The sequence below is a fragment of the Rhagoletis zephyria genome, unplaced genomic scaffold, assembly GCF_001687245.7.
Source record: "Rhagoletis zephyria isolate East Lansing unplaced genomic scaffold, Rhagoletis_zephyria_1.1 Rzeph_scaffold_00014, whole genome shotgun sequence".
NCBI lineage: Eukaryota > Metazoa > Arthropoda > Insecta > Diptera > Tephritidae > Rhagoletis > Rhagoletis zephyria.
The window spans coordinates 687,350-711,788 of record NW_016157098.1 but is presented as its reverse complement, the minus strand read 5'-3'; the positions used below and the strand labels follow the sequence as shown (position 1 = coordinate 711,788).

Below are 24,439 nucleotides of genomic sequence, written 5' to 3'. Positions count from 1 at the left end.
TTTCATCTAATTTGAAAATGGTTTCGCTTAAGCTGAAAAAGGTTTCATTTAATTTTAAAAAGGTTTCACGTAATTTGAAAATGGTTTCATTTAAACTGAAAATGCTATAAATTTAAACACTTTACTTATATATGTAAGGGCAAAGATGAAGGGGAATATGTATATGAACAATATGATAAACATAAAAATAAAAACAACGATAAATATAAAGAGAAATATGAGGATGAGAATACTGATAAAAGTAAAGATAGAGGAAGAAAGATTAAAATAAAGGTAGTTTTAGAGAAGAGGATATAGATAGAGGCACAGAGACTCAATCTGGGAACTATTTCGGGATTTTAGAGATTTTCGGGATTCTCGGGACTTATCGATATAATAATCGATATTTTGTCGGTTCTATGATCGATATTTTTATCGATTTTGTTATCGAAATTTGTATCGATATTGTTATTGAATTTGCTACCGATATTTTCGGAATTTTCGATATAATCGATATTTTTTATCGATATTTTTTATCGATTTTGTTATCCATATTTTGATTGATATTGATATTTTTATCGATTTTGTTATCGATATTTTTATCAGTTTTGTTATCGATATTTTTATCGATGTTATTATTGATATTTTTATCGATTTTGTTATCGATTTTGTTGTCGATATTTTTGTCGATTTGTTCATCAATATTTTTATCGGTTTTATTACCGATATTTTTAATCGATTTTGCTATCGATATTGTTACCGATATTTTTATCGGTTTCATTATCGATATTTTTATCGATTTTTCTATCGATGTTGTTATCGCTTTTGATGTCGATGTTTTTATCGATTTTGTTATCGATTTTGTTGTCGATATTTTTGTCGATTTGTTCATCAATATTTTTATTACAAAACGATTTTTAATTTTTAATCGATTTTGCTATCGATATTGTTACCGATATTTTTATCGGTTTCATTATCGATATTTTCATTGATTTTGCTATCGATGTTGTTATCGCTTTTGATGTCGATGTTTTTATCGATTTTGTTATCGACTTTATTATCGATTTTATAATCGACTTTGTTATCGATTTTCTAGTCGATTTTTTAACAGACTTTGTAACCGATTTTGCTGTCGATATTATTATCGATTTTGATATCGATATTTTCATAGATTCTTTATCGATTTTGCTATCGATATTATTATCGCTTTCGTTATCGATATTTTTTTCTTAGTGTGTGCGTTCGTTTTGGACTTTGATATACTTTTAACCATACCACGTATTCTACGTTTAAATTTAGCGGCTGTGTCTCCGAAAATTGTCGAACATAGTTTTTTATGGAAAAAACGTGAAACACCTTCTACCAAAAAAAATAATTTTTGTGAGCTGTCTGCAAATGTTTTTTGATGTTGTCTGGTGTCTGTCGCTTCACCTGAACATATGAAAAGAAATTCCAAGATAATCGGCAAAGAATCGGCGACAAAGGCCGATGCTCAATTTTGTGCCGATACTAGCCGATGCCGATGCAGATGCCGATACCGATTAATCGGTCGGACTCTAAATACATATATTGAGTTTCTTCAATTTAAGCTTTAAGTTATTTACCTTTTTACAGGAATGATTCGGAATTCAATTTAACAATCAATATAGCCGTCAAGTTCTGCTCCGACAAATTGTATGGCAAATCGCTAAGAATAACCTTATTGCAGAGAACGCGCATTCTACTCTGACTTGTGTCGCTGGCACTTGATGTATAATACATGCCAGATATCTTAACGGGGGGTATATACATTTTTTACTCTCCCGGTAATCCATCAAATCCATAAAGTCAAATTTTATCTTTTATTTTTGACCGAAAAAATAAAAGTCATGTTTTAACTTTTATATTTTACCGAACAAATAAACTTCAAGTGTTAACCTCTATTTTTGACCGAAAAAATGAAAGTCAATTTGTAACTTTTATTCTTGACTGAAAAAATAACGATTGTTTTTTTACTTTTGAAAAAAACATAACCGTTACGGTCCCTGCTTATAACACCGTGCGACAAAAACCAAAAATTTTTACAACACACGAAAGGATCAATATATTCACAAAACTGGGGGTCAAATATAGTAAAACTGCGTTTTTAGTTTTTTTCTCTGACGTCAGGATTTTTTTTTAAGAACTTTGAAATTTCTAGGATATGATTGAATTAAAAAATTGTTTAAAAAATTTGGCGCATTGTAGAGTAATAATATGGGAATCACTTAAAAGGAAAAATTCTGTAGAATTGAAACAAAATTAATTTTTTGGTGCACCAGGACGAATAAGATTGGAAAATGTCCTTTTAAAACTTTATCCTTGAAAATTTCCAATATTTATTTTAGAAAAAAATATATGTCAAGGACTAATATGTAAACTTCCACTGCCTCGAATTTCGTCCTTCTAACTTTATTAGTTTTAGATAAAAAAAATTTTAGACTTCCCTTTATAAGGCATTGATAGTTACAATATACATAAATGAAGATACTGGAATGATTACACTGTATAGCAATCGGCTGGGTATTGGACCAAACCAATTTTTTTTAAGAGATTAAGTCATAGGTAAAAAAAAGATTTCTCCGTTTCTGGAAGTTAGTCTCCAAAATCGAGATATGGGCCTTCGAATTTCGAAATAGGACCTTTGGTAAAAAATTATTTTTTATTATTATATGTAAACAACTAAAAAACTAAAAACATAGACGTAGTCCGCATTTTGCTCTTACCTAAATGGTATATAACTTTGTTTGTGCAAACTTATATTACAGGTACTATGAGGGGTCAAAGGTCGGGTCTTCGAAAAATGAAAATCCTTATATTTCAAACAATTTTGAACTGATTTTTAAAAATCATTGTAAACGTGATTAAACCTCCTTTCTTCTGATATGCATATTTGTATACTTCGTATGCAAAAATTTGAGGAAAAATATTTAAAAGGAAAAACACTTTTTCGTTATTAAAAAAATATTTTAAACAAAAAAATTACCAACCGATTTTTAAAAAATGTATATTGCTGTAAACGCAATCAAACTTTACCTCTTCCGATATGCGTATTTGTATACTTCGTATATAAAAATCTGAGAAAAAAACACTTAAAAGGGAAAAATATCTTTTTTATACAAAAAAAACGTTAAAAAAATACTGACCGATTTTCAAAAATTTGGTATCGTTGTAAAGGTGAGTAAACTCCCCCTCTTCTGGTATGCATATTTGTATACTTCGTATATAAAAATGTGAGAAAAAACACTTAAAAGCAAACAATTTCTTTTTTTATAAAAAAAAATATAAAAAAAAAATTACAAAACGATTTTTAAAAAATTGGTATCGTTGTAAAGGATACCAGGAAACTTATACTTTCTTTAACCCAAAAATTTCGGTGGGGTGCGATAAAGCCATGCGAGATAACGCCATATGGCTCTATCTCCCATCCAATTGCGAGGTAAAGCCATATGGCATTATCACGCTTCGTATTGAGAGATAATGCCATATTTTTTTTTTGTCAATTGTGAGTTAAAGCCATATGGCCTTATCTCTCATATGAATTTATTTGTCATTGTGAATGTGCATTTAATTGTTATTCATTTCACCTGGCAACTTTCCTAATCAATGTCATATTGCATATTGTCAAATTGCATATTTTCATAATCCACGTGTTTTGTGCTTTGATTAAAATGGAAAATCAAGAAATAATTTTTGAATATAAGTTGATTCCAGGTTTTAGGAAAAACAGTTCTTTATTATTAATTGAAAAAGAAAATCAAATTTTCAAATATAAATATATGAATAAAAATGTTAAATATTATTATTGTTATGTGGATAACTGTTTACAAAATGGTCAGTGGCAAATTCTGTAAAATCGTTAGCTTTTCAAATGTATTTCACATTTCTGTAAAAGGGAAATATCATTACTTTTCATTGCAAGAAGAAAAACTAATGATTTTTCGGTGCCATGACAAAATCCCAAGGGGCAAAATCCCAAGTAAAAAAATTGGGATTATGACACTCCCCTGCAGTGTCATAATCCCAATTTTTTTACTTGGGAATATGACACTGCAGAGGGAGTGTCATACTCCCAATTGGGATTTTGACACCTTTGAGCTGGTTTCCCTTTTACGAAATGTGCAAAAAAAAATTTGTTACTTTTTTTAACTTGGGATTTTGTCTAATTTTTATTTGGGATTATGACACCCAGCCTGCGTGTCATAGTCCCAAGTAAAAAAATTGGGATTATGACACTGCAAGGGGAGTGTCATAATCCCAATTTTTTTACTTGGGATTTTGCCAGTTGGGACTATGACATGTCACCGATTTTTCCCTTTTACAGAATGCTTACACCTTCTTGAATGCATATAGAGCAGAAAATATTCCGTAAAAGGGAAAATCACATGAGAGATAAAGCCATACGAGATAACGCCATATGGCCTTATCGCTCTTTGAAATTGGAAATAAAGCCATACAGAAATTTTGGCGCGAATATGGCTTTATCTCTCTTTGAATTGAGTGTTAAGGCCATATGGCGTTATCTCGCATGGCTTTATCGCACCCCACCAAAATTTCTATTTATATACACAAAAAAAAAATCCCTTTATATAAACTTCTGCCCCCTAGGTGAAAGGATGGCTACGCCCTTGTACACAAACCAATCAAAGTATTTAAACCGTACATCATACGGTCAGTTTGATCGTTTAGAGCGCATACATGGTTCCATAATAATGATTCCAGTACCTTCATTTATGTATATTGTAACTATCAATATCTTATAAAGAGGAGTGTACAATTTTTTTAATCTAAAACTAATAAAGTTAGAAGGACGAAATTCGACATAACATAACATAACATAACATATTAGTTCTTGGCATAAATTTTTTTCAAAAATAAATATTGAAAGTTTCCAAGGATATTCAAGGATTAAAGTTTTAAAAGAACATTTTCAATACTTGTTCGTTCTGGTGCACTCAAAAATTAATTTTTTTTCTATTCTACAGAACATTTCCTTTTAATTGTAATACTGTTATTCTACAATGCACCGAATCTTTTGTTTAAATTTTTTATTCAATCATATTCTAGAAGTTTCAAAGTCCTTTTAAAAAAATCCTGACGTCAGAAGGGAAAACCAAAAACGCAGTTTTACTATATTTGGCCCCCAGTTTTGTGAATATATTGATTTTTTCGTGTGTAAAATTGACTGTCGCACGGTGTAACCATTCATACAAAACGAATAAATTACATTATTTTTCAGTACTTACATATTTCATCAACTGTGCAACCATACCGTTCCATTCACCTGTAAATGGGTCTTGAGCTCCATACTTTCGATCGGGCACCAGGTCTAGGATGTACTCGAAACCAATGTCGCGAGCTATGAGCTCCAATATGTCTACGCAAAATCCAAAAAATCGCTCATTTCCAGTAAAATTTTTTCCGTAGTGCATCATTACGTAAGGTGTTTCCTATAAGAAAACGCATATCGTCGGTTATACTTAATGTGACCAACTATTTCATAGCTCAAAGAAGTACAGGTTAGGTTGGGTTAGATTAAACTGGTTGGCCCAGGCAAGGGACACACTTGGACAATTGAGAGGTTGTCCTGTTTGGATACCACGAAAAAACTGAACGAATACCCTTAATTTAGTCGGCGAAGCGCTATGAGCCGATTACCAAATTGCGAATCCGGCTGATTTCGATCCCTGAGAGCTCAGTGTTAGTTAAGAAATGCGATCCAAAATGCTTCTATCTTAGCCTTCCGAAGGTTGGGTAGTCTAAAAGAAAGTGTGGATATGAGTCCAACTCACCTTCCTTATTGCCTATTTTTATAGACTTTAAAAATCATTTAGGGCAACTAATTTTTTACATCAACCGCATTTTTCTTTGTTAAACTAACTGAATAAATAAGCTATTAAATAAACTGTTAAACTGCATAAATCAAAATTCCTTTCCTATAAAAACTGTGTTTCTCTTACATGTATTATTGGCTAAACAAATATTTCAATGAGAGTGACTGGATTTCATTTCGTTCCGCTCCACTCACGTTTGAGAAAAAGTTGAGAATTCAACATTTCACAATTTGAAAATAAAAGAAAAAATCCATAACTAAAACCCTGCAAAAAGTGGGACTAGGTTAAATACTAGTACGGGACCACGCTACCTTGTAACCAACACTAGTAACCAAAATGGTCCAAATATATGGAGAAAATATGGTAACATTAACATTGCGATGTCATTGGACCTGACCACCTCTGGTCCAACGCTGCATAACATGGGACCACCTAGACGCCTACTCCTTTTGGACCATGGCACACTCGGCAACCGAATCGTATTGCCGATCGGCCGCGAAGAGGTGGTGTTCAACACATTTATCAGTTTTTTACGTTTGAAGTGGTCCAGGTCAGCATAACAAGTTACTAGTATGCAACCTGGTCCTTTTGCACATACTTTAAAATCACGACCCATTGGACCACCTGGTCCTCAAATTTTTGCAGGGAAGTGCCTTTTAGTGTGAGAACGCTATCAATGGTTATTTGAGATGCATTTGAAAACTAACGTTTGAGATTTGAGAAAAGGACTGATTCTCAAATGCATCTCAAATTGAGATTTAACAAAAATGTTTATTGGGAAATATCAATCATATACACATATGTACAATAGTAATTGCTATGAATTGCTACAGTATGAATTCAGGCCATGCATTTTCTTTGAGACTCCGTTGATTATTGTGGTCATAAGTTCAGCCAGCACATTCAATGGTCCATTACCCGTAGCTGCTCCAACATGATGAGTAGATTTTAATGAGCCTCACATGCCACTGCCTCTGATTAAAGCTGGATATGGGAATATTAGAAAATAAATAGAAATTATCTATTAAAACTATAAGAAAAATGTTTGTTTACAAAATTACCTGCTCTCCTCGCAATTTCTAAGGAAAATAGAAGTTCGACACTCCGAGAATCCAATCAAATAAGGATGCAACCTCGAATGAAAGATAATAAGCTAAAAATTTGCACAAGTCATTATTTTGGTGTTATAAAGCTTACCTCAAAAGCCTCATATGATGACGTATCCGCGTCTTAAGATATTTAAGGTCAAAGGTCACGAAAATCAGGTTTTTGGCAAATATCTCGTTTTCTTTGCGCTGAACGACATTTAAGGTGATTAGAAAAATTGCAGAACGAAAAATTCTCTTCAACTTTTGTTTCAAGTAATTTTATATACATTCAACCCTTCTTGAGATAGAGCGCAAAGAGTGGAGGACCGCCTACCTGTATATACGATACAGCGAGGTCAACTAGTAGAATACAACAAATAAATGAGTTATATAGTTAATTATTCACTTAAAATACTATTATTATTATTAAATTTTTATTATTTATTATTTAACTAGCTTATACCCGCGGGCTTCACCCCGCGCTTTTATACAAATATGAAAAATAATTTAATGATGTTAGATTTTTTTTCTGTGCACATTTCGTTATAGCTCGTTATTTTTTAAGCGAGTTAAGGTATTTAGGCCGTTTAAAACTATGAAATTATAAAATCTCTTCTGCGCGCTAGGCATACGAAAGATATCAATCCCTCTAAGTTTACCTTAAAATGGTTCCAGGTATACGACGCGTGAACGTGTAACCTTCTTGGAGGTGCCACGGCGGGTTCTAATATTTCCAACTCAAATTTAGTAACCTGGCCTAGATAAAATACCACTTCTCATTACTGTAGCAAATGCCTCAAGAGAGCTTTAGATTATAAGGCCGAACCCGGCTCTCCCTTTTCCATTTAATGAAATTTATTCTGTCTTCCACAAACACTTCCAGGGATATGTGGCAAGAAAAAGTCAATTTGTACAGGAAGTGCCACGCCCATTTTTCTTATAACCCTAATCTTCTTCCATGAATTTAGAATTGATTTTACATACCCCAGTACCAAGTCCCAGTACTCTACCATGAACACCTCTAGAGATAAGCAGTATAAAACAGTAAATTTGTACGGCAGGAACCATGTCCCCTTTTCGAATAACGCAAATTCTTCTCCATGAGTATGGAATTAATTTTGTAAACACATCTCGGTGCCAAGTTCCAGTCCTCTACAATAAACACCTCTAGAGATATGCAGCATAGAAAAATCAATTTGCATAGGAGTTGCCACACCACCTTTTCCAATAACTCTAATTTTTCTCCATGAGTATGGTATTAGTTTCACATACATACATACATATGTATTTCCATACCAAGCTTGAGTGCTTTACCCCAAACATTTGAAGAGATATGCAATATGAAACTTTCAGTCAGTATGGGAGGTGCTACGCCTCGTTTCCAGACAAGTCCATTTTTTCTGTGAATATGAACATGATTTCACACAGTGTTGGCAAACTGTTAATCTGATTAACGATTAAAAATTAACGATTAAAATGTTAATCGCGTTTGAGGATTTACATTAATTAGTCGTAATCGACTGTACGATTAATGATAACATTTTTTAATAGTTAATCGCTGGCTGCGATTACGTTTAATTAATTTAAAACATTAATCGTTAATCCAATTAAAAATAAAATCTGATTAATTTGTCTAGTTTGTCCGAGTTTGAAACCAAACACCAGTTATGGTAATTATTTCGTGTTTTATGCTTATAAAAAGCACATAATATAAAAAAATTATAATTATTGTTATTAGTAATATACAAAATGGGAACTTTTACAAACCTAGTTTTTAAAACGTTTGTTGATATATATCTTAATGAAGATGCACACCAAATTGCTTAGATTGATGAGGAAACCCGACTTAGCCATACCTGATTAATTTGCTTTGTGTGCACAGGGAAATTCCAGCATACCTTAATTAATCACAAAACCTACTTGATCAAATTAAGAGTTAATGATTAAAAATTAATTTTTTAATCGCGGTTACGATTAACTGTTTCAGATTGAATTTAATCGAATTAACTAACTAATTAAAACATCAATCGATTAATGCCAACATTGATTTCACAGCCATATCACTATACCAAATTTCAGTTCTCTCCCACAAATACTTCCAGAGATATGTATGTAATATGAAAATTCCAATTTGTATGGGAGGGGCCTTGAGTTATCGGACTTACTTTCAGTCTAAGACCATCCTTCCGAAATCCGTAGTAAGTGTACTAAATTTCGTTCTGATCGGAAAACCGGTTAAGGAAGTAGCCTATTTTTCAATCCAGGTCATAAACCATCTTTGAGCAAAATTTCATTTTCAAACAGGTGGAAACTCTTAAAATAGTAGCCCATTTTCCAATATAGGTCATAAGCTANTAGCTATCTGTGGGCAAATTTTCATGCAAATCTGTTCAGTCGTTTCCGCGTATTAAATAAATTAAACTTTTTTAACAGGTGGCAACTATTAAAAAAATAGCCTATTAACCAATGTATACCTATAAGCTATCTGCGTACCAAATTTCATGCAAATCCGTTCAGTCGTTTCCGCGTGATGATTTCCCAAACATCCAAACATACAAACTTTCACATTTTTAATATTAGTAAGATATCTCGGAAACGACTTGACCGATTAGAAAAGTATTGAATCCAANGTAAGATAAGATATACATTCCCTGGCATTCAGTAAGCGGTCTCTAGTCAGTAATAGGGACTTATGGTGGTGAACTTGGATTTTGAGACTATTTGGTATTCAGTACGCTGTCTCACTGCTCTAGTCTCAAAAATAATTCACAAATTTGTCAGCTGGCTAAGAGCCGGTCACAAAAATACAAGTATGAGGGAAAAACGTATTTCTTTCCATTTTGTTAAAAAAAAAAACGCGAAAATGAAGCTAGGAAATTCCCTGCAAAAAAAAATTATCAATTGATAAAAAATAACCTACTTGTAGTTAGCTTTTTTGCGGGATTACTATAAAATATATAACTTGGGGTTAGCTACAAAAAGCTAACTTGAAACAAGTGGACAAGAAATGCAGGAGTAAAGCTCGAGATTGTTTTCTTTAAACGCGTTTCTATTTAAATATCCTGCACTTCGCAAATACTTTTTCGAATTGAGTACAAATAAAAGGGAGATCTAAATTTCTTATTATCATTTTGAAGTTATGTCTGACGGAGTTCGAATATGGGACCACCTACAGAAGAATATAGAAACAAATGTGAAATGTTATAAAATAAGTAAAGTAAAAAAAATAAAAATAAAATATTGTGTTTTCCTATTGATATTTTATGTCCAAAAGTAGTTAGTTACAAGTTAGTTGCATCAAATGCAGAGGTAACCACCCTTGACTACATCTAGTGCAGAGGTAAACCACCCTTGACTATTTCGCGGCCATCGCCAGAGAAATATAGTTAGCTTTCGTGAAAGAAAATATACGGATAATAAGTGACTTTTAGCTCCTTCCTAATCAACATAAAGTTAGCTTATAGTTAGACACATTTCCTGCAGGGTTTGTTCAAGAAGAATTTCATTAGGAAATAAACCAAAATGCTTATTATACAAATGTATTGGAAAGAAATTAATTTTTTCGTTTTTTAAACATTAAAATCTAAAGATTGTTAAAAAAAATAAAACTAATAAAAAAATAAAAAAATACTAAAACAAAAATAAATAAAAAATCCTCTACGGCCGAGGAGGACTTTAAAAGCGCAAACAGTCAACGACGTAACGTAGACGTAGGTTGACGCAGACACGATCTACCTTATGGGATTCGCCTGTTAACGAAAACTCACCACCGCATGGCGGTGACGTTGTCGTTGTTTCTCTCTCTCTATCAACAGTAAATTTTATATGCTGCTACGTACGTCAACCTACGTTTACGCTACGTCGTTGACTAACTGCGCCTTAACCCGGACCCTCTCGGCTGCCAGCCTAATGCTTTGACCACTCGGCCATTGCGACTCTTTGAGCGGCGCGGGCAAAAGGCATACATAAACTCTGTCAGTTGATTGCCTGTGTTTGCTTTCACCACACCTTTTTGGTGAACTTTTTGTGACTCTCTCCTTCTGAGTACCCAAATCATCTCAAGTCACAAAAATAGTCACTAATTGATAATCTCAAATTTATTGACTTGAGATGAGGCTGCATTACTGAATCCCAGGGTTATAGATATTAATCATAAATTAAACATTCTCTAATTAATATTTATTTTATTTTTATCAATCAAACAATATTAAATAAAATTCTTCGTTCATATTACCATGCATATTATATCCCGAAATACAAATCTCTTTTACGACGTTTTCTGTTTCTACGAAGTTGGAGCAGATGTTCTATTGTTATATGGGTGTTACCATCGGTAGGTCCACCACGACAAAAAAAAATAAAAGTCTTATCTGTAAACGTTATTGTGGCTTATTAACATTTTATTTTTAATATTTTTATTGAGCTTTATACCACGATTGTTTATTAGGAAAAATTGAAAAAGCAACAAAGTCTAAGCGGTAAAAGTTATAGCAGCTATTTCGGAGATCACCACATCTCTTCATCAGACTTCTTTTTCTTCCCTGCTGAAGTCTAGAAAAAGAAGTCTGATGAAGAGATGTGGTGATCTCCGAAATAGCTGCTATAACTTCTACCGCTTATGTGTTTCGTAAAATAAACGCAAGATTTCGGAAATTGTACTGAAAAGAGGATTTACGAAAGTCCTTTCGTTATATTTACGAATGGTTCGTAAAATCTTGTTTCGTTGTGAAAAATGTGTTCGTATTATGAACGAAAGTTTCGTACATTGTACAAAAACCAAGACTACGAAAGTTTTTCGTAGCACTTTTACGAAATTTTATTTTCAGTGTAGTTGAAACATAATAAGTCATAGATTTCCAACAAATTCACCCCAAATTGGCGCTGAAGTCAAAATATAAAGTATATTCTGCATAAAATACATGTTTTGTTTACGTTAAAAATTCATTTAAAAGCAATATTAACAAAACAAGTAAGAAAGTCTAAGTTCGGGTGGAGCCAAAAATTAAATACCCGGCGCAAGTATTAAATATATGTTTTTTCACCTTTCCGAAAGCTACCGCTAGGTGGTAAGCCGGGGTGTATCTATTTGAGTAAATTAGCGTACTTATATTTCGAAATATTGCAGTTTCAAGCGTTTCTGAAATTTACCTTTATATGAAAAGCGGCCGTAATTTTAGTCCGATTTCAATAATTTTCAACGTTTTGCTTTTATGTGGCAAGCACAATAAAAATACCGAGTTTGGTACAAATTGGTATAACGGTTACTGATATACATATATGTGATCATAAGTGGGCGGTTCCACGCCCATTTTCCAAAATTTTACCATAAACATATTTCTTTTTAAAGAATTGTTACAAGCATCAATTTTGAATAAATTATCTTTAATATTTACTGATTTATCGAAGATTTTGTATTTCTTTAAATTACCGTTATATGGGAGGTAGGCGTGGTTATTGTCCGATTTTTTTAATTTTCGGTCATTTAGTATGCTGTACCAAGGCCAACAACTGTGCCAAGTTTGGAAGAAATTGGTGCAGCGGTTACACAGATACACACATTTAACCATAAGTGGGCGCGGCTACGCCCATTTTCCAAAAATAATTATATTCTTAGTTTTCGTGTAAAAATTGTTGTAAATACCAATTTTGAGTGAATAATCGTCGGTAGTTACTAAAATATCGCAGTTTTCGTATTTCCGAAAATTACCGTTATATGGGATGTGGGTGTGGTTATTGTCCGATTTTAAAAAGTTTCGGCCATTTGGTATGTTGTGCGCAGGCCAACAACTGTGCCAAGTTTGGAAGAAATTGGTGCAGCGGTTACCCAGATACACACATTTAACCAAAAGTGGGCGTGGCTACGCCCATTTTCCAAAAATAATAATATTCTTAGTTTTCGTCTAAAAATTGTTGTAAATATCAATTTTGAGTGAATAATCTTCAGTAGTTACTAAAATATCGCAGTTTTTGTATTTCCGAAAATTGCCGTTATATGGGAAGTGGGCGTGGTTACAGTCCGATTTCGCACCAAAATACCTTGGATTAACAGAAACTTACATACCAAATTTCGTTGAGATATCTCAATTTTTGCTCGAGTTATCGTGTACACGGACGGACGGACAGACGGACAGACGGACGGACAGACAGACATGGCTTAATCGATTTCTCTTTTCATCCTGATCATTTATGTATACATTTGTCTATATCTATCTCGATTCGTTTTGGCTGTTACAAACAACCGTTATGTGAACAAAATTAATATACCCTTGTGCACAAGTGCGCTCGGGTATAAATATAACGATGGAAATTTATGTCACGTGACGTTTCACACTTGGGGTTGTAAAAGAAAATTGAAACAATTTGCATTAATTCAAAAAACTCTAAAAACAACTAGAATTGCTCCAAATCATATTAAAATAAGTTTCATGAAAATAGCCATCCACAATTCGCAGAGTTTTGCGATTTTGTAAGAAAAGAAAAAATCGACTTCCATTTTTTGTCACGTAACGACACTCTCTTTAAATGCTTATATTTCAGGATCAAGCAGTTCGATTGTTTTCATTTTTCGGCTAAATATAGAGCTGATTATGTGCTATACAATGGCCAAAAAAAATTAAAGAAAACAAATTGTATTCCTTGTTTGTATCACACTGAAACGTACGACTGTCACGTACGCGACGTATGGAAATATCCATACATATGTATATGGGACCGGTTTTTTTAGTACCCGAGCGCAGTTGTGCACAAGGGTATTATAACTTTGTTCACATAACGGTTGTTTGTAACAGGCAAAACGAATCGAGATAGATATAGACAAATGTATACATAAATGATCAGAATGAAAAGAGAAATCGATTAAGCNGCGCAGTTGTGCACAAGGGTATTATAACTTTGTTCACATAACGGTTGTATGTAACAGGCAAAACGAATCGAAATAGACATAGACAAATGTATACATAAATAATTAGAATGAAGAGAGAAATCGATTAAGCGGTGACTGTCTGTCCGTCCGTCCGTCTGCGCATACGATAACTGGAGTAATAATTGGGATATCTTAACGAAACTTGGTATGTGCACTTCATTCGGGCGTACGACGGATGGTATTGAAAATGGGCAAAATCGGACAATAACCACGCCTACCTCCCATATAACGGTAATTTTCGGAAATACGAAAACTGCGATATTTTAGTAACTACTGAAGATTATTCACTCAAAATTGATATTTACATAAACTTTTAGACGAAAAATAAGAATATTATACATTTTTGGGAAATGGGCGTGGCCACGCCCACTTATCGTTACATGTGTATATCTTGGTAGCCGCTACACCAATTTCTTCCGAACTTGGCACAGTTGCTGGCCTTGGTACAGCATACCAAATGACCGAAAATTTTTAAAATCAGACAATATCCACGCCCACATCCCATATAACGGTGATTTAGAGAAATACTAAATACTCGATACATCAGTAAATATTAAAGCCAATTTATTCAAAATTGATGCTTGCAACAATTCTTTACCAAGAAACACATTCATGGTAAAATTTTGAGAATGGGCGTGGCACCGCCCACTTATGATCAGATATATGTATCTCGGTAACCGTCGTACCAATTTGTACTAAACTCGGTATGGTTATTGTGCTTTCCACATAAAAGCATAACGTGGAAAATTATTGAAATCGGACTACAATTACGGCCGCTTTTCGTATAACGGTAAATTTTAGAAATGCTTGAAACTTCAATATTTCGAAATTTAAGTACGCTAATTTACTCAAAATTTAGACTAAAAACAATCCCTTGAAAAGAAGTAAAATTGTTTGGAATTTTGGAAAATGGGCGTGATATCGCCCACATAGGACTATATAAGTTCATCTCATTATGTCTAACTGAACGTTCTATCGAAGATGTTTAAAATAGGGGTAAAAGCACCCGGCTTACAATGTAGTGGTAGTTTTCGGAAAGGTGGAACACATATATTTAATACTTGCGCCGGGTATTTAATGTTCGGCTCCCCCCGAACTTAGACTTTCTTAGTTGTTAAATTTGACTTTCTACACACCGTGACAAATGAGTTTCGGACTTGTATGAATACTCTTCCAGAGAAATACTGTAAACAGAAAATTTCAAAATAATCTAAAAGAATATCTAGAATATGAGTTAAGTCCGTATCCAACATCTTTATTTGATAATAATGGCATGAGAAAAACATCAAAATCAGCACTATATAATATGGCTTTTATTGATATTCGACTGGATTAAATCGCTACAACGTATATTATCGATGGTGGATTTCGCACCGCGTTGTATGGAATAAAGATGAAACACTCTGTAGTATTTTAGATAAATACGTCAAATATTTACAAACACATTACGGCTCAAGTATCATTGTTGTATTTGATGGTTACTCAGACTACAGTAAGAACATTAAAGCAATGGAACAACTAAGAAGAATCGCTGCTCATTCAAAATCTTACGAACTCAGTTTTGATGAAACAATAAATGGCCTATCACCCAAGCTAATTTTTATCGAATACATCTAATAAAACAAATGTATAGACATGCTTATCGAAAAATTAAAAACTGTTAATGTCACTACAAAACAAGCCAGAGATAATGCTGATGTTCTCATTGTGGAAACAGCTATTGCAGAGTCTGAACAGCAAAAAACTCCCGTCATCATAGGAGAAGATATTGGTTTGCTAGTTATCTTGATAGGGTGTACTCAAACACATCAACAACAAATTTTATTCAAAAAAATTGGTAAGGGTTGTATTCATCGAAAAGTTGTGATAAATACCCTCATTCTAAAAAACACATTTTATTTTTACTCGCGTTTAGTGGGTGTGATATGACTTCTGCACTTTATAAAAAAGGAAAAATATCATTTATTAAAATGTTCGAAATTAATAATCATTCAAAAGCGTCAACTCAAGTATTTCAACAAAAAAACTGCTCTGTACAAGAATTATTTGAAAATCGAGTACGTATTTTCTTAGCAACGTATAATGCTCCAAAATCAGAACACGATATAGACACTTTTCGATACACAGTTCATCAAATCAACAAGACTCAACAAACCAGTGCAGTTATGAAGTCTTCCACCTACAAGTGCAGTAGCTCATCAGCATATTATTCGTGTCTATTATCCGACCCAAATTTGGTTGTGAAATAATTTAGAACGCCAGGAATTAGGCTGAGTACTGCAAAATGAACTCCTGGAACCACCAGTTACAACATTATTACCGCCAGCACCAGAAGAACTGCTTAGTACAATATTTTGCAATTGCAAGAAAGGTTGTGGTTCTAATTGCCGATGCAGAAAATCAGAATTGCAATGCTCTTTAATTTGTGGGCAGTGTAATGGACAATCATGTCTCAACGCTTCATCAACTTCAGGTGATTTCATTGAAGAAAGTGAATATGCACCTGATATTCTTGAATCTTTCTATTCTAATAGTTAAGAAAACGATAATGATGGTAATGAATCCGATATTGAACAGACAGAAAAAGAAGAAAATGATAATGAACAAGAAGAATATTTAAAAAAAATATTTACCATAAACAATAATAAAAAAATATATATTAAAATTATACTTCAATGAATTCATTATTCGATTAATAAATATAAATATAATTAAAACTAATTTGCGCTATACCATATTAACATTTTATTATTCACATAAATGTAATGCATATTTTTAATATAAGCGAATGTTTAATTTATGAAAATTTTTAAAAATAAAGTATAGTAAATACTTACTAAATAATGAATAATTAAACTTAATAAGTATAATATTTTCAGTATCTAATTAACTATAAAAATCATAATTGTTAAATTCTGCAGTTGATCTTACTTTATTTTATATGCAGTTAATAAAAATATAATTAAATTGCATTTGAAGTATTTCAATAAAATATATTGTATGATTGATAAAAACAAAATAAATACTTGTTAGAGAATATTTTATTTATGAATAATTTCTATAAACATAGTATATAAAATGATAACTAATACAAATTTAATAATAATAATAGTATTTTAAGTGAATAATCTATATACTTATATAAAAATGGTGTGAAAAATGTATAGTCATTCATCAATTGAGAACGGTTGGACCGATTTGGCTAAATTTTTTTTTAGTTGTTCGTTATTACCAGGAGACGGTTTTTACGGAAGAAAATTTTGGGAAAACCTTCCGGAAAAGTCGGGAAATTGGAAAAGTCGAAAATTAAATTTTTTTATGGAATTTTTTGTGCAATTCCTTCGGAATGGCTTTCGAATAGAAAAATAGAAAATTCTAAGTGGAAAACTCTGAAAAATCCGGAAGAACAATTTGAATTTTTTTTGACAAAATTTTGCATTTAATCGCAAGATTTGATGATGTTGGACGATGTAAAGGTGGAAAATTCGTTGTGAAGCTTGGAAAATTGCGGATAATTGTGAAATTCATTGTGAGCATGAATCAATTGGGAACAATTTTCTCCATTTGGTACCTAGGTAGCCTTTTGCCTAGATTAGCATATAGGATCCATTTTTTCCGTTACGTGGGCCAGGGACCGATCTATTCGAAAAAGTCTTATTTATGGTCCGATTTGCTTGAAATTTGTCACGTAGGTAGCTTTTTGTCTGGCTTAACACATAGGATATTTTTTTCTGATAGGTGGACCAGGGACCGATATATTCCGAAAAATCTTATTTATGGTCCGATTTGCTTGAAATTCGATACCCGTATTATAGATCTATTATATTATTATATAGAATTGAGTCATTGTTTTACAGTTCGAAAGGTGTTTGAAGGCGACGAAAACATGCGGGTATCGGCTATTTAACAATACTTATTACACAGGCCAACAAAAATGGGGAAACAATTGATGCAGCAAATTTTAACGCTTTTTTGACGTAAGTATAAAGTTTCCATCAGCTCCAGATTTTAAGAAAAACGAGGTCAAAGTGTCAAAAAATCGCGTTTTTTGCAATATTTGAGAAGCACTAGCAAAGAAACAAAGGGTGGTAGGACCTCTCACTTAGGCTTAGATTAAAGCAAAAAATCTTGACTACTATCCCTGCAAATTCCTGCACCTTTACTTGATAGTCACTTATAGTCATTTGTTGAACAGGAAAAAATGATTTTGGGAATTTTGAGTACCTACCGCAATTAAGAAAAAGGTGTTAGAATCTTCCACTTAGGCTAAAATTAAGGCTGGGACTTCTGACTTCAATCCCTGAAAATACCATTCCTGCACCTTGACCCTAAGGTCACCTATAGTCATTTATTAAACAGCTAACACTGATTTTTACACCTTTTTTCAGTTGCATAGTTCTCCAGTATTTTTTTTTATTGTTGTGCGATAAAAAGTAAATGAGTATGGGTGACCATCAGGGAAAGGTGCAGGAATAGTATTTTCAGGCATAGTGCACGGTACCCTGGAAACAATTTCAATCCTCAAGTTGCTTCGGGGGACCTCACTGAACATTTTCCGAAAAAAAGAGAAAATCCGTCGGAAAATGTTCACAGCAAACGGTGAGTAGTATGTAGCTCTAGCTTTAATTTAAGCCTAAGTGGAAGGTTCTATCACCTTTTGTGTCCCTGATAGAGTTTCTCAAATATTGCAAAAACGCGACTTTTTTGACACTTTTACCACGTTTTTCTCAAAATCTGGAGCCGATGAAAACTTTATACTTACGGATTCGTAATCAGGACAAAAAAGTCTATCAAAAACAGCTTTAACATTTGCCGCATCAAAATCGGTGTTGCCCTGTGTTACCGACACTAATTATATAAATGAAGCTCCTTCTTTTTATAAGAGGTGATCTCGACGATTCACCATCGAGCCGCAAGGACTTCTTCCCAGTATAACGCTTTCGTCAGGTTATTTAAGACGGCAATGTAGTATATGCCTTCTGTCGACCACAAAACCAAACGTGAACGTGAATTGCTGGCGAAAACGTTGTACCAAATGTTTCAATAAAAAAATAAATTTTGGGCGGGACGAAGTTCGCGGGGTCTGCTAGTTAACTATATAACTCGTTTATTTGTTGTATTCCACTAGCTGATCTCGCGGTATCGTATATACAGGTAGGCGGTCCCCCACTCTTTGCGCTCTATCTCAAGAAGGGTTGAATGTACATAAAATTACTTGAAACAAAAGTTGAAGAGAATTTTTCGGTCTGCAATTTTTCTAATGACCTGAAACGAGATATTTGCAAAAAACTGATTTTCGTGACCTTTGACCTTAAAAATCTTAAGACGCGGACACATGGTCATATGAGACTTTTGAGGTAAGTTTTATAAGACCAAAATAAAGACTTGTGAAAATGTTTAGCTTATTATCTTTCATTTCGAGATTTGCCTTATTTGACTGAATTACTAGCGTTTTCTGCATTTACCAGTTCGTTATCAGTTACGGTGTAATATAGTTAGTAGTATAGTTAAACAAGTTATAAACTGGACTTTGATAACTTTTATTAGTATCTATAATAATAAACAATAATTTGCAATTCTTTTTACACTTTTGAAATTAATTTCGGTCACCGACACAGTCATGACTTGTGCCACTCTGTCATGGTACGGTTGTTGCTCCCTTTCATACCACAGTAATTTTGTATACAACTCTGAATCAACAAAATTCTTGCTCCTTCTCATTATCAACCCTGATCAGATTTTACCCCCGAGGAGTACTCAAAAAGGTTTATTGCTGTAGATACTGTGGTCAGAACAACGACTTATTTAAAGAGCGTAAGAATACGTGTGTTGAGTGCACTGCTCGCACGAGTAAGCTCATGGTACAATTATTAGTGGTATTGTCTTCCTTCATTTCGTACAAAATTTATAAGAATTAAACAAACTTTAACAAATACTCCCAAAAATTTTTAACCTTTTATGCAGTTTTATAGCCCATTAAATTTAAGTAGGTTAAAGTGCAAATTTCAATAAGCTAGGAAACCGCGTTGATTTTTAATAATTTTTTTTAGGTGTGATTGTTAAAGTTTGTTGAATTTTTATAATTTTTGTAAGAAGTTTTAAATGTGAATTGATGTGGTGCTGGTTATGTAATGTGCTAGACTTTTATAAACAAAATTATAAACATTAAATGAACAAAATATAAATAACCAAAACTGGTCAAAATGTCACTAAACTTAATCAGCTGACTACAAGTGTATATATTATGACAAAGATTTAATTTATGGAATCGGTATCGGGTACCGAAAAGAAAGTATTGGGTACAGAAATTTTTTTCAAGTATTGGGTACCGAAAATTCAGCACATAACTATTGAAAGCTGCAATCATAAAACACGGCCTGGAAAGTTGTATGAGGGTGTGATCTTCCATCACGATAACGCGTCAGCCCATTCCTCGAAACAATCTAGACATCTTTTACGGGAATTTCGCTGTGAAATCTTATCTCATCCACTCTGTAGTCCCCATCGGATTCCCTAAATTAAGACAGGACAATAAAGGTGTAAGGTAGAACTCAATAAATGATGTTAAACAGACCGTTTTGAGGGGGTTCAGTTCGAAAAATTCTGCTTTTATAGGAAAAGTCTAGAGAGGTCGCAACACCGAATGCAAAAGTGTAGTGAGATTCACATGTTGGAAAAATATCACCGTAATACTAAAAACTATTTAAATAAACAAGAAAGCGAGTTGATATAAACGTGGTAGGAAAACAACACTGCACAAAAATAGATTACGAAAAGTGTAACTATCGCATTATAATTAAAAATATGTCAAACAATTTAAAATATGCTCCAAAAGTAAAAAAATATGAATAATATTTGAATGGAATTAGTAGTTCAGCTTTAACATAAATTTGTTAAAAGCTTTTAATAAGAGAAATTCCAAAACAAAATAAATTAAATGCAATCGGTTTATAGGTTCCTAGCACATCTTTAGAAGTTTAGGTGAATGAATTAAATTACAAAATTATCTATAATTAAAAAAAACTGGAATATAATCATGTGTGTTAGTGTTGGTTGATTTTTCCGACTGGGTGGTAAGATAACTTATATTAGAACGATTTTCCATCATTCCTTTTCGAGTTTGGTTTGTGGACTGAAGATGGCGCAACGACTAAACCGGGTTTTCTCCAAACCAAACTTGACAAGAAATGACGGAAATTTGTTCCAAAATAAATCATAAACGAATTCACAAAAGAATGGAGACAAACCCTCATATAGAAAGCACTAAATGAATTCGGTTACTCACAATAATTTATCTGCTCCAGGAAGATAGAAAAAGGGAGCCGAGCTGAATTTTCTGGCTCCCTAATTGTTTCTTTGAAAATGGAGGTATATGAAAACATTCCATACGCACGCCTGAACTTATATTATGCCTTTAACGCACACAGTTTATCTACTTTAGTACTATGTGGATTATGGGCTGAAGGCTGTTCGCACCGGCTGATAGTGTTTTCGTTACATTACATTTACATTTACAGTTTTTCTACAAAAAAACATCGTATTAAGGGTATTCAGACTATACTCGTTAATTCGGTATTCGGTAACTCCCACCATTGTTTTGTTTTTGTAAATTACCGAATATATCATTACCAACTTAACGAGGTCGCAGGTCTGATAATGTGGTAACACATGCGTTAAAATGTCAGCTGATTCATTTCTGTCACATATTTGCCGGAATTTTCTCGCGCGAGAAGTGCATACATTTTATCAAAAGTTCAATAAATCTTTCTGTCGCGGAATTAATAAATTTTACAAGTAAGTATTACTTAAATAAAAGTAATTTTAACCAGAAAACGTAGAGATCATACTTAGGGTCATCTTGCTAGTTTTAGCTTAGTTTAAACGGGTCAACATTTCATATTGTGGTGCTACAGGACAGAACAGAGACATTCTAATATATACAGCGCTTGAAGTTGTCATGTGAGTTTTTATTACTATAGGTAGTCATCGACAGCCTGGTCTTGAGGTAGTCAAAAAAGTTACGGTAGAGGTAGTTTGTCTAGGCGCTAGACGTAATGAGGACTTCCATCTATGTACCTATACTTACCAATATTGTTATAACCACTAGCGTAACATTCATTGTGCCTGCATCGAAGAATAGCGACGGCTCGGTTATATTGAGACGAGTCTGTGGGGTCCACTCGCCCACTTTAACTATGGAATGTTGGCGCAGTTTGACTAGGTCCAACTTAAATTGAACACGTCGGCCTTCTTTGAACTGTATCGGGCCGGTTAGACCCCGCCACTCCACCGAATTTATATAGTTTATCAAACTCAAACCCCCTTCCCATGGTGTCTCGTCCTCGCATGAAACGTTCGAAATGCGCAGTGCATGTGACTGTTCCAAGGTTTTTAAGCCAATAGCAAATATATAAACTGAATCGTATGCTAGCGCTGGTTCTGTCTGTGCGGAAATTGAATTGCAGACAGTTTTGTAAATTATCACGCTGTCTTTTTGGAAATATACCATCACCTGTATCGTGCGCAGCTTTCGGTAGTAAGTTTTTTCATTGTTGTGTTCGCTTCTGAATGCTTCCATGTCCTTGAGTATGTTGCGCACGCTCACATCACCGACATCAACCAGACGGAACGAAGTGATATTCACAAAATTATATTTGAAGTCCTCGAGATCGAATGTTTCAATGTCGAAACTAGTAAATAAGTAATGGTATTTATATTCGTTCATCTGTAGCTGCAAAATCTGAAACGTCATGATAACTATGGTTCAGAACTGTTTGTCAGAGTAAGCGCAAAAGGACAGTGATATTTAATGCAAATCTACAACAAAGCATTTTTTTTGGAACAAAGCTTTCCATTTTTAGTTACATCCATAATTTACTTTTAACATTAATAAAAAATAGTTTAATGGGCATAATTTGTTAAGCAAATGTTTAAAAGTGTAGGCTGAAAGTAAAAGCACTTTAAAAAGCGATATTGGCATATATACATACATCTACACAAAGATGGTAAGCATGATTAAGACCCCGTTCACATGACGGGCGCTTAATACGCGTTTGATAACGCGCTCCAAAGAACTACAAGTATTTTCCTGCGTTTAAGGCGCGTTAGCATATGAATACCTTAAGAAAAATGCAAGGAAATATATGTAGCTGTAAGCGCGCGTTAAGCACCTGTCATGTGAACGGGGTCTAAAATATCTTTGTTGACAGTACGCAGGATGCGATTCGGGTATTCAAATTGGCAACGACTGGCTGGATATGATTAGGGACACGAATTTCGATACGATACGATACCATATCGATACTTTTGGCGTTCGATACCGACATTTTTTACTCGATAGTTTTAAAACGATATTTTTTGGAATCGAGTACCAGAACCGTAGCATCGTATCGAATGTCATAAACTCAAATTACAGAGATAATGTGATTATCAATTCTTGCCGATATAAATTGGGCTTTAAAGAACAGAAATTTTTTACTATCGTTAGGATTGCATATGGCGGGATTTGAACACGCTGTCTCGGTGTTTTAAGTAAACACCTCAATCCCTACGCGATGTAGTAATAATAATAGATCGGCGCTTACACAATATGTTAGTGTTTAGCTGAGCTTCTCCTTCGATTTGTTGCGTGCGCCTTCATGTTGTGCCACAAAGGGCGTCCCTAATGTTTTACGCCGATTCTGAACGCCGATTGTATTTTTTATGAGAAGCTGTTTTTCATGGCAGAAATACGCTCGGAGGTTTCTAATCACTACCCCGTAGCGGCATACATACGACACGAATATTCAGATTTTTTTTATTTTTTATTTTGGTATATCGAGTCTCTTTATTCCGATATTAATGGGTACCCGATATTTTTACAGCGATACTTTAAATGAGTACCATATCGATAATTTCGGTTCGATATCGTTTCCCTAGATATGAGTTAAGAAATGTCAACAATTCCTGTAATTAAATTTTTACTCAGTCCTAGAAAATAATGATGTTTCGGGAATTCAGGAAGTAGACGAGTGAGCATGAATATGGTCTGCTACAAAACTTCGGGAACGTAAGCAAGCAGCACCAGCAACTTTCGCAGAGGTTTCTATTAAGAAGTCTAGAGTTTATGTTAACAGTAGGTGGATTAATCTGGACATAAACAGGGTATTTCGATCGCTCTGGGGCCTGTTACACAATGTCTACAATTGGGCACAATCTACAGGTTATTCCGAATTCTCTTTTAACTACAAGTATCCCAATTCCTTGCAACACAATATTATTTCATACACTTGTAATTATTAGTGAAATTGTCTACAATTGTAAGGGCCGTTTCAATTAAGAAAATGTAAGAGTCTTGAATACTATACTCTAGCTTAGTGGTGGCAAACTATCGATGGCAATACCGATACAACCGATGGTACAACGCATCGCTGGTGATGCCCCATCGACAGTATATACATATCGACGTTATACATATCTATGTACGGGTTTTATGTACACGTGAAAACATGCGGTGTGTGGAAATATTTTAATAATAAGCCGTTTATTTTGAATGTGACATAAGCCACTTCCACCTCTTGTGGATAAATGGTTGGTTACTTTTCATTGAATGCACCTGT

General features: G+C 33.7%; 1 protein-coding gene across 4 annotated transcripts in view; it reads right to left on the bottom strand.

The window, feature by feature from the left end:
- Positions 1 to 24,439, bottom strand: part of LOC108360096 (glutamate receptor ionotropic, kainate 2-like) — a 167,761-nt gene that overhangs the window by 127,927 nt on the left and 15,395 nt on the right. For all 4 annotated transcript variants that reach the window (XM_017612269.1, XM_017612276.1, XM_017612261.1 and 1 more), the window contains 3 exons: positions 22,354 to 22,581; positions 21,928 to 22,284; positions 5,244 to 5,447 (listed from right to left, as the gene is read on the bottom strand). In XM_017612269.1, coding sequence (XP_017467758.1) covers positions 5,244 to 5,447; positions 21,928 to 22,284; positions 22,354 to 22,581 — 789 coding nt within the window. The remainder of the gene's footprint in view (positions 1 to 5,243; positions 5,448 to 21,927; positions 22,285 to 22,353; positions 22,582 to 24,439) is intronic.